The sequence below is a fragment of the Terrapene carolina genome, unplaced genomic scaffold (genome assembly GCF_002925995.2).
Source record: "Terrapene carolina triunguis isolate 2854851 unplaced genomic scaffold, T_m_triunguis-2.0 Scaffold139, whole genome shotgun sequence".
NCBI classification, from domain to species: Eukaryota; Metazoa; Chordata; order Testudines; family Emydidae; genus Terrapene; species Terrapene triunguis.
The window spans coordinates 5,174,041-5,186,287 of record NW_020664490.1 but is presented as its reverse complement, the minus strand read 5'-3'; the positions used below and the strand labels follow the sequence as shown (position 1 = coordinate 5,186,287).

The 12,247-nt window shown below is 40.0% G+C and overlaps 1 protein-coding gene across 1 annotated transcript in view; it reads left to right on the top strand.

Moving 5' to 3' along the window:
• Nucleotides 1-12,247, top strand: part of LOC113406786 (vascular endothelial growth factor receptor 1-like) — a 147,537-nt gene that overhangs the window by 37,530 nt on the left and 97,760 nt on the right. Inside the window, exons 5-10 of the mRNA XM_026653493.1 lie at nucleotides 725-887; nucleotides 978-1,114; nucleotides 5,750-5,924; nucleotides 8,151-8,268; nucleotides 10,646-10,815; nucleotides 11,228-11,387. Of these exons, the coding sequence (XP_026509278.1) occupies nucleotides 725-887; nucleotides 978-1,114; nucleotides 5,750-5,924; nucleotides 8,151-8,268; nucleotides 10,646-10,815; nucleotides 11,228-11,387 (923 nt within the window). The remainder of the gene's footprint in view (nucleotides 1-724; nucleotides 888-977; nucleotides 1,115-5,749; nucleotides 5,925-8,150; nucleotides 8,269-10,645; nucleotides 10,816-11,227; nucleotides 11,388-12,247) is intronic.

The following is a 12,247-nucleotide window of genomic DNA, read 5'->3' as shown; positions in this document are numbered from 1 at the left end:
AATCACTTCTGAAAAATTAAGGTCACAACCTCCTGTGGCTTTCTTCATTTTCCAGTAAGCACTACAATTAGCATGACTGAGGAAGCTCTGCAGCCTTATGATTCATGGATTGTGTGCTGTGATAGTCATGAGAAGCCCCTATATTGTGATGTGTCAATTTGGGAACATGTGCACATATTATTCACACTCTTTCTGAAACAATCCAGTGCCCTTAGAAGACAACAGAAATCAAGAGACTCATAAAATGGAATCTGAGCTGGCATTTGTTAAAGGCACAAGATGACAGCAGAGGAAGTTAATCCATCAACCGTAGGGGAAAATGTGTATTTCTTTCTCAATAGCCACACCAGGATAGTTAATTACAAAGTCTGTCTGTCTGCGGCACTTTGGCTGCCAACGAAAGCCAATAGCATTGTAGGCAGACTAAGCTCCTAGGCTAAGGCTGGTGTCATTCATTTGTATATTAATTTACATTCTGCAGTAAATGATGTAATGATGGATGCAAATGAAACCTTCACATTCTGCACTCAGATTTTCTTTTAATTTAACATAAAACATTTACTTGAAAATATGCCTAATTAAATCTTGTCATTTGTGAGTTGATTGGCGCTTTTTAGATTTGTTTTTTAAATTCCTTTTTATTAAGCCTCCGAAGGTTTTTGGGGAGGGGGCTCTGTGGAAATAAAAATGGATTCGTTTTATCAAATATGTTCTTTGTTTTCAGATTCCACTAGAAACTCTGATTCCTGATGGGAAGACAATAATTTGGGATAGCACGAAAGGCTTTATAATACCAAAGGCAACATACAGATTCATAGGTCTCATGAGCTGCGAGACAACCGTTGACGGGCATAAGTATAGTACGAAATACCTAACGCACCGACAAAGTGAGTAGCGTTCACCTGTCTCAGTCTTGTAAACATGGCATTATGTTGGTGTGATGCTATTCATTTTTCCTTTCTCTTTGTGATCTGCAGCCAACACAATATTTGATGTCCAACTAAACACCCCAAACCTAATCAAATTGCTGAAAGGAGACACCCTGGCTGTTAACTGTACAGTTGCTGCAGCCTGGAACACAAGAGTTCAGATGACATGGAGTTACCCTGGTGAGGTGAGTGCTTTGGTCTGTATGTAAAAATGCTACTTATTTTCTAAAACATCATCCCATTAATAAGCAACCCCAACAGGAATTTTGGCTTGAAATACTTGCCATACGTGGCATTCCATAGTCATGACCCTCACTGACATGTCTTTTATTGCCTTTTTACAATTATTATTTTGCTTAATTGAATAAGTAAACATGTTTACACAATACACTGCGGTATATTGCATAATCAGGAGTGAACAGGATAATTGTTTCATCCTTGGGAACTTCTTCTTGGGTTCAGTGAAGTAATAGAAATTTATCACCCAGTGCCAAGTTCTCTTTTGTAACAGAAAAGTTTTCAGTTAAACCATCTTTCTAAGCCCATTCATGTAAAGGACTGGCAGACAGTCAGGCACCCGACTCAAGCATGTTTAGAAAAGATATTACTATTCAGCTAGCCAAGATCTCATTTGTTAAGTGTCACATGAACAATTCTCTTGTTTTGACAACTACAAGAATGATCTTGAATGTATTTCCCCTCTCCTGCCTCCCCCCAGATTGGGAGCATCCTCATAAATACTTGTCATTTATGAAACAACTGCCAGGGAGTCCGTGTTAAGCTGATAAGAAATTTGACATTCGTTTAAGGTTTACAGCTCCCAGTCCTTTCATGTCAGTTTGATTTATACTGTAGATCCAAGTCATGATCATTTATTATGTCCGTCATTGTGCTTAATCACAACCTGAAATTATGATTACACGATGTCAGCATGATGACACCAGCAGCTTCTAGCAGACGGTCGCTGTTTGTGCTAACATTTTTTCATCTCAGAAATAAATAACTTAGCAACAAACAATACTCTGAGCATGCTAGGGTGGCACATTGTTGCCTTGCCATGGATCTGTTGCTTGACATGACACTTTGCACTGTGAAGTAGTGTTTTGTTTTTATTTAGATGATGGGGCTCGCACTGGTTTATAAGACAATAACAACGTTCTGGGTTAAATAAACTCTGAGCCCAAAGGCTGAAGGGGAGTCACAGGAAATAACTCCTCAGTTTCAGTTTATCTTCTGCTCCACCCTATTCTCTTGCCAAACCTTGTCATTTCTCTCTCTCTCTGTAATGTTTCCAGAATTCTCCCCTTCTCTCTTCCTGCTGCTAACACCCTGGCACACACCTTGTCTACTGTAAATCTTCTCCTCTCTGGCCTCCTATTGCTTCCCATTTTATTCAACATGCTGCAGGTAACACAATCTTCCACTCCTGTTGCTTCCACCCTTTCCTGTGGAATCTCTTCATTGTCTGTTTTCAGTGTCAAGTATCAGAGGGGTAGCCGTGTTAGTCTGGATCTGTAAAAAGCGACACAGAGTCCTGTGGCACCTTAAAGACTAACGGACGTATTGGAGCATAAGCTTTCGTGAGTGAATACCCACTTCGTCAGATGCCTGTGCCTGACGAAGTGGGTATTCACCCACGAAAACTTATGCTCCAATACGTCTGTTAGTCTTTAAGGTGCCACAGGACTCTTTGTCGCTGTTTTCAGTGTGTTAGCCGCGTTAGTGTGGATCAGCAAAAAGAACAGGAGTACTTGTGGCACCTTAGAGACTAACAAATTTATTTGGGCATAAGCTTTTGTGGGCTACAGCCCACTTCATCAGATGCATGCAGTGGAAAATACAGTACGAAGATATATATATACAGAGAACGTGAAAAAATGGGTGTTGCCATACCAACTCTAACGAGACTAATCAATTAAGGTGGGCAATTACCAGCAGGAGAAAAAAAAACTTTTGTAGTGATAATCAGGATGGACCATTTCAAACAGTTGACAAGAAGGTGTGAGTAACAGTAGGGGGAAAATTAGCATGGGGAAGTAGTTTTTACTTTGTGTTAATGACCCATCCACTCCTAGTCCTTATTCAAGCCTAATTTAATGGTGTCCATTTTGCAAATTAATTCCAGTTCTGCAGTTTCTTGTTGGAGTCTGTTTTTGAAGTTTTTTTGTTGAAGAATATATACCTTCAAGTCAGCGGCACTGCTATGGATACCTGCATGGCCCCACAGTATGCCAACATTTTTATGGCTGACTTAGAACAACGCTTCCTCAGCTCTCGTCCCCTAATGCCCCTACTCTACTTGCGCTACATTGACGACATCTTCATCATCTGGACCCATGGAAAAGAAGCTCTTGAGGAATTCCACCATGATTTCAACAATTTCCATACCACTATCAACCTCAGCCTGGACCAGTCCACACAAGAGATCCACTTCCTGGACACTACAATGCTAATAAGCGATGGTAACATAAAAACCACTCTATACCAGAAACCTACTGACTGCTATACTTACCTACATGCCTCCAGCTTTCATCCAGATGACATCACACGATCCATTGTCTACAGCCAAGGTCTAAGATACAACTGCATTTGCTTCAATCCCTCAGACAGAGACAAACACCTACAAGATCTCTATCAAGCATTCTTAAAACTACAATACCCACCTGCTGAAGTGAAGAAACAGATTGACAGAGCCAGAAGAATATCCAGAAGTCACCTACTACGGGACAGACCCAACAAAGAAAGTAACAGAACGCCACTAGCCATCACCTTTAGCCCCCAACTAAAACCTCTCCAGCGCATCATCAAGGATCCACAACCTATCCTGAAGGACGATCCCTCACTCTCACAGATCTCGGGAGACAGGCCAGTCCTTGCTTACAGACAGCCCCCGAGCCTGAAGCAAATACTCACCAGCAACCACACACCACACAACAAAAACACTTACCCAGGAACCTATCCTTGCAACAAAGCCCGTTGTCAACTCTGTCCACATATCTATTCAAAGGACACCATCATAGCACCTAATCACATCAGCCACACTATCAGAGGCACGTTCACCTGCACATCTACCAATGTGATATATGCCATCATGTGCCAGCAATGCCCCTCTGCCATATACATTGGCCAAACCGGACAGTCTCTACGCAAAAGAATAAATGGACACAAATCAGATGTCAAGAATTATAACATTCAAAAACCAGTCAGAGAACACTTCAACCTCCCTGGCCACTCAATTACAGACCTAAAAGTTGCAATTCTTCAACAAAAAAACTTCAAAAACAGACTCCAACAAGAAACTGCAGAACTGGAATTAATTTGCAAACTGGACACCATTAAATTAGGCTTGAATAAGGACTGGGAGTGGATGGGTCATTAACACAAAGTAAAAACTATTTCCCCATGCTAATTTTCCCCCTACTGTTACTCACACTTTCTTGTCAACTGTTTGAAATGGGCCATCCTGATTATCACTACAAACGTTTTTTTTCTCCTGCTGGTAATAGCCCACCTTAATTGATTAGTCTTGTTAGAGTTGGTATGGCAGCACCCATTTTTTCATGTTCTCTCTCTCTATATATATCTTCCTACTGTATTTTCCACTGCATGCATCTGATGAAGTGGGCTATAGCCCATGAAAGCTTATGCCCAAATAAATTAGTTAGTCTCTAAGGTGCCACAAGTACTCCTGTTCTTTTTTCATTGTCTGTATGTCTTGTCAGCATCACTCGGATTCTTCAGCCTCATCTCCTAGGTGCGACATAACTCTGCCCCTAACCGCATCTCAGTTCTCATTTCCACTCACTCCCCTGTGTCGGGGCCCTATAGCTGTCAATATTTAAAGTTGGGAAGTCACTATGTAGCCATATGCAAAATTGGTAGATGTAGTACTATAGTAATTAATAACTGGATTACATTTTAAATTAAGGGTTAGCAGGCACACTGGGTTAATACATACGCCTTTCATCCCCTACACCAGTGTTTCCTGTCTTGGGGGTTTGGACTCTATATGGAGAAGTGCCATTCTAGTTCACTGGGTCACACAGGCAGAGCAGAGGATTAGTTTGGTTAGGAAGAGTTATAGGACCCAAATCCAATACCTCCTTAAGATCCAGTTCTGCCGTGACAGCTACACAAGCACAGTTAGCTAAGACCTGCATTTACTGTGAATAAAAAAACCCCAAAGTACCCCTCTGTTCCAATATGTCTTGCACTAGCCCTTGCTGAGCAATCAGATAATCTTGTTCAATTTAACTCTCTCATTCCTCTCCCGGCCCCTGCCTACTGCAGAGAAAGAACAATGGAGAAGGTACAGGAGCAGCTGGGCTTGCTAGACCTCCTCTACCCCTTTCACCCTGGAGCCAGGGAAATTTGCCCATGTGCATTGAGTCCCAGTGGCAACTCTCACATTGCACTCCACATTGCCACTAGCACTAAAGGTTCTGTGGGCAGTGCCAAAGTAGCACTGGCTACAAAGGATGAGATTGCTACTACTCATTGTATCATTGTATTTTAGACTGTACATAGTGGTCTGGCCCTCTTCTGTATTCAGAAAGTGCCTAGTAGATTTTGGATGCTATTGCAATTTAAATAATAATAACTAATTGCTGCTCGTTATATTGTGTCTAATTTAGTTTGTAAGGGCTTTGGGGTGGAGACCATGTCTTTCTGTGTGTGTTGAACAGCACAAGGGGCTTGAATCCCAATTGGGGTTCTTGGGCACTATCATCAAAAAAACAACAATAATCATTAATAATAATAATAATGTCTTATGTTCTTAATAATTAATAATATTTGATTTACATTTCTTTTCTTTCTAGGCAAACCACAGAGCATCTATAACCAATCGCATTGGCCAAAGGAATACAGATGCCAATATTTTCTACAGTATTCTTGTTGTTGACAAAGTGCGTGATATTGATAAAGGCCAGTATACCTGCCATGTGAAGAGTGGACCATCGGTCAAATCTGTTAACACAACAGTCCACGTTTATGGTAAAAAATAGTGTGGATGTATAGGACGTATAATGCTCATGATCCGTGTTCAAAGCTAAACAATGGTTAGAAACTTTTTGTACACAAGGACAAAATGGAGGTGAATTTTTGGCAAGCCAGTCATAGGAAGAGAAAAGAGCCTGGGAACAGAATATATACCATTTGATCCAAGACCCTGTTTTATTTCATTGGTAGTAGATAGCTTAGTCTGATCACTAATCTGATCACTTTTGTTTGCAAAGTGCATGAAAATTCTTCACTAGTCAATACCAGCAAGAGTAGGCACTAGCACCATAAAGACTCCCAAACAAGAGACAAATATACAGGCTTAATTTAAATGGAAGACCCCCCAAATGCTTCTTCTCTGGGCAACATTTAGTTTTGTTACCTGTGCCCAGTGGTATGCAAACCATATAGCCCTTGATACTGGTTTTGGCTCCGGCAGTTCTTTGTTATGTGAAGCTCATGAGAATTACATCTCCAGTTGCGTATACGATTCACTCCTTACCAGACACGCATGGAGAGTAGATTGATGTGATGCACTCTGTATGGAACTACACCTTGAGACAATTCAAATGCTGAAGCAAGTGCAGGCTACTGCAGCTCATTTATGAAAAGGAGGTTCAGTTTGAGGGCATTAAACCAGCTGAACTGGCTTCCAGTAAGAGTCCAGCTGGAAATCAAGGTGTTGGTTTTAACTGAGGGTGCTCTGAATGGTTTAGAACCTGCTTACCTGAGAGATTGTTCTCTCCATGACATATCTCCAGCAGAGATCAGCCAAGGCACTCACATTGGAGCTCCCTGCCTTGATACTAAATGAGAGGGGACTGCTGGAAGGCTGTTCTCTGGGAGGGGTTCTTGGGTTTGGAACTGTTTTAATCACTGATTTGGGTGTCCAGAGCACAGGTTGAACAACTACAGCTACATTTTTATAAATTAGAATAAATCAACCTGAAACCCTCAGGATCTGAGCTTTCAACAGCTAGGTTTCTCAGCTCAGACGCAGGTTTTTATCAATATTCAAAGAAGGTGAAACTATTTTTTACATTTAGGTTACAAAGATTTGCTTGAAACTCATAGTTATTTTTTATGACTGTAAAACATGCATTCCTGACACTGTTCTGAAGGGTGGTGTAGAAATGCACTTTGTAAAGGAACAGAAAAAATGAAGGGTATCAGCACTTTGGGCCCAGCCTGAAAATCTTTATTTGAGCAAATAATCTTCTTGAAGTCTAGGTAACATCTGATTGATGGTACTAAAATATTGAATTGTGACTTGCATGCATTTTTCTTAATCTTATCCTTGATACTCAAAACATAGTTAAGTATAGATATGTCTGCACTTTCAAAGGACATCTACAACCCACTGATCTGTCATATGTTTTCCTTTGAACCAAACTTTACAGTTTTTAGAAGAAAAAGTCTTCTTCCAGTGTTAAAGAATATTCCATACATTACTTTGTTAGGCAAACTAACTCATCATAGAGATTGAAACACGGAACAATATACAGTAATGTAATTGTACAAAGTGAATAGATTAGACATGATTCTAATGAAGTTATGAAGAATTTCTTTGTTTGACAAAGCAATTGTAAGCCACTGATCCAGAGTCTTTTTGTCTTGTTATTGTTGTTATATCTCTGATGAAGATAAATAGAACATTCCTTCCCCTGGAAAACTCCTCTTTGAAATATATAGCCAAGTTTATGGGCCATGGACCAAAGCTCAAATTTCTGAATGTTTGTGCTGATCCATTAGGTTTTGTAATGGCTAGATTGATTGCTGAAAATCTCTGGTAACTCAGAGCTCAGTCTTGGGCTTTGTCTACACTGGCAAGTGAAAGACAAAACTTTTGTCGTTCAGAGGTGTTAAAAAAACACTTCCCCCGAAAGACAAAAGTTTTGTCGACGACAAGTGCTGGTGTGACAATGCTAATGCCGCTCATTGGGGGTGGAAGTTTTTTGTTGGCAGGAGAGCCGACAAACAGTGGCTACACCACGTGTCTTTTAGCAGCACGGCTGTAGCGGCACAGCCGTGTCGCTAAAAGCTACGTCATGTAGACATAGCCTTGATCTCAGAATCCATAGATGCCCAAATGATCAGAGATCCCGGTTAGATGCCTTCTTGTAAAGGTCACCATAACATATGTCTTATTGTCTGTAATAAGTATGAAGCCTGACTGAGAATCAGTATCTTAACTATGTTGTATTTTGTTTTTTTTTTAAGATAAAACATTTATTACTTTGAAACACCGAAGGAAAAGTGTGCTTGAGGCTGTAGCTGGCAGAAAATCCTATCGGCTGTCAATGAAAGTGAAAGCATTTCCCTCACCAGAGGTTGTATGGTAGGATTACAGTTACTTCCACATAGATAAAGGAACTACCTCTTGGGTGGGAAAATAACACCTTTGCTCAGGTTTAATGATTTGATTTCCTCATAAAATACGGAAATAAGATACCCTGATATGGAAATAAATGATTATAATATTTAGCAGTTTTATTGCACATTCCATCAGAGGATTTCAGAGTACTCACAAATATTAATTAATTAGGCCCTGATCCAGCAAAGCACCTGAGCATGTGCTTAACTTCAAGCACACAGGTAGACCCATTGACTTCAGTGAAGCTACTCCCGAGGTTAAAGTTAATTACATGCTTTGCTGGGCCTAAATCCTCACAATATACCCATGAGTTAGGAAAATAGTATCCCCATTTTACACATGGAGAAGGGGAGGCACAGAGAGGGGAGGCGACTTGCCCAAAGTCACACAGGAAATCTGTGGCAGATGTGGGACTAGAATCCAGCTCTCCTGACACTGTCTTGACCACAAGACCATCTTTCTTCAGATCAGCCAGGGAGAATATTGGAAAGAAATAAAAACTTTAATTAAAATTAATGACTGGGTTGAAAAAATCAGCCTTATAAAGTATTACTAGAGGTTGGCTTAGTTTTCTGGTGGACTGTAGTTTCTATACCTAATTTAGTGACTTGAGGGTTTTTTGGTTTTTTTTGGCTCAAATGCACTATATTAAGAAATCTTTTAAGAAGTTTTTTGAATTTGTCCAAGCACCTTTATATCAAACAATGTTATCTATTCATGATCTCCATTATTTTTTGTTTAAATAATTTTAAATGGCAATAGCTTTGGCTTGATTCATTACACTTTAACAAAGGGTGTGTGACAAGACTGATTAGAAAAACAATTCATAAATACATGAACAGCGTGAGTTCATAGTACTCTCAGCCAGAATTTATTTTTGCTTCAAACATTGTGTTTTGTTTTAATCTCCCCCATTGCGTTTGCCACTCCAAATGGAAAATTAAAATATATATATATGAAACTGGTATAAGCCATTATTAAATCTTTTGCATTTCTAGGTAGTGGTTTGATTTCTTGACTGTCCATATAGAAACAGAAATGCAGAGGGAAACCAAAAGTCCTAAACATACAGTCACTAAACAGACAAGGTTTCCATTGCTCATGGAAAGACTGGGCAATGGACATTTAGGACCTTACCCTAAATGTTTCTTAGAACATGATAGCTTAGCAGTGTGTCCAACAATTTAGTGAACTAAGTCACCATTATAGAAAAAATTATTTGTACTCTATTGATAATACATCAATCTTACTACAAGCTACATCAAGCTATGGAAGAACTGTTGATGCCAGCTATAAAACTTTGAAAACAATATTCTATTTAGAAATGACTCTACTTTCTATTGTTTTTAAAGATATCTGCATGAATTCAGGATATCTGGTTCTTAAAATTTCACAATCCAGTTGCCCTTTTCCCATCTGAAATCACGGTCATGTTTGTGATGTCACAGCTGTTTACTCAGGAAAGTTTTATGATGTCATAAAGAAAGGGTTTGGGACTGAGTCATGCAGCTTTTACTCATAAAAGTAACCCTTACTCATAAGAGTATTCTATTAACTTCACCTCCACTTTATTTATGTGGGTAAAGAGTGAAGGATTGGTCCTGATGACATAAAATTGGGAATAAGCAGCTGGAGAGCTTGGACTCTCCATTTTCATACAAACATAGATATTAAAAAATAGATTTGACCAGTTAAAAGTTGGAGAGGTCTGTTAGATCATATTGATATTAACACATAGAATTTTCATTGTCAAAGTACTTTATAAATATTTTACAAAGGCCCACATTTTAAAATTATTTAGGTAGTGCTGTGCTGAGTGTTTCAATGCCTGACTGGTTCAGGAGCCTAAATCTCATTTTCAAAAGGGATTTAGTCACTTAGGAGTCTAAATTCCATCTGCATATGGGATTTAGACTCCTAAGTGCCTAAATCCCTTTTGAAAATGGGATTTTGGCTCAGTTTGGGGTTGTGACGCTGAGGGCAGCAATGATTAAATACCCGAACAGATCTGGGCCTAAATCTAGAGAGCTCTAGTCCCTGCAAGTGATGGATATGCCACTGATCGAGCATATACCAGACATTAAACAGATACTATACTTAAGCCTAGTCAAAAGGTCAAGAGAAGAGACACAAGATGAAGGAATATAGGCTACTTAAGCAACTTTATTTCTCAAAATGCTGTTTTCCATGTGATTTCCTCTGACCATTAAAGTGCAAACTTGGTCTGCCATAGATGCTCATAGCTTAAAACATTTCAACATGAGGATGTTCCCATTCTAGCATATAGTTACTCTGAAAAACACCATTTTCATAATAATACGTTATAATGTTCTTTTAACAGGTTAAAAGATGGGTTACCCGCTGCTGAAAAGTGTGCCCGCTATGTGGTTAAAGACTATTCATTAATCATCAGAGATGTTGCTGAAGAGGATGCAGGGAATTATACTATAACACTGAGTATACGACAGTGGAACTTGTATAAGAACCTAACAGTCACACTCATTGTAAATGGTAAGTTTGCAGGATGGTATCTACTTAGTTATTGAACTCATTGAAGCGCCAGATTCTCAGCTAGGGCTTGATCCTGTGTTAGTCAAGTCAATGGAAAATTTCCCGTTGACTTGTTGGAAGTAAGATCAAGCTCCTGGTGTAGATTGGCAGAACTAGACTGAAGCCAATGGAACTGCATTGATCTATACCAGGTTGGGGTCTGCCCTCCACAGTTACATTTTTTTTGCATTACTTACGTATTTTTAATGCCTACACATCTCACTGTACTTTTCCCCATTGGTGTTGTTTCAGTTCCCAAGGGGGGTTCAGTTTCCTAACTTCCCACTCTGCAGGATGATTTTACTTACATGATGACAGAGTGCAGTAGAAACTCAGCTCCTTCTGACTTCTGTTCTATTTACGCATTTTACAGTGAAACCCCAGATTTATGAAAAAGCAGTGTCGTCATTTCCTGATCCCAATCTCTACCTACTGGGCAGCAAGCAAGTGCTGACTTGCACTGTTTATGGTATTCCTCAGCCTACAATTACATGGATATGGCATCCTTGTAGACAAAATCATTCCAAAGCAAGGTAGGACAGCTTGTTTACCTGTTCCGCCCCCATGCTACAATGATCAAAAACTTCTTTTTTTACAGTTATAAAGCTTGCAATTACAGTAGAGAAATCAGCGGAGTTTGTATGATTTTTTTATCGCTGTCTTTTGAATTTTAACACATCTGGGCAAAATGCGATTTCTTATGCAAAATATGCCAGAAGTGGCACCTTCTGCATCATTACTTTACAGTCAGGGGCGGCTCTCTGTTTTTTGCCACCCCAAGGATGGCAGTCAGGTGGCCTTCGGCGGCGTTTCTGTGATCTGCCAGTCCTGCGGCTTCAGTGTACCTGCTGCTGAATTGCTGCCGAAACCGCGGGACCGGCGGACCTCCCGCAGGCATGCTGCCAAAGGCTGCCTGACTGCCGCCCCGCGCGGCTTGCCGCCCCAGGCACGCGCTTGCTGCGCTGGTGCCTGGAGCCACCCCTGTTTACAGTTGTAGGTAGAGCTGATGGTACAAACTATTAGTGCTGTATATAGTGCACTTCTAATCATGCTTGCAATGTTCACAGGAGATAGTATTTAGAAAGCAAATGTACTCTACAATATGTTCTCTGCAAGGCTTCTCTTATAAATTCCTGTTACAACAGATGAGTTCCCCTTTCTTCTTGAAATTCCAAAGGAATAATCTTCGGGATATTTTGGATTCTAAAAGAACAAAAGCAAATATACCTTCCGATACTCCAGTAGATCGAAATATCATAAATCCACACATGCCCAGCTCTTACCTCATTGTACGTTAGCAGTGTAAAACCTAACACCATCATAAAGACTCGGGTGATATTGAAGCTCAGCGAATCTTTTGTATTCAAATCCCCTTCCCGAGCTTTGTTTTCTT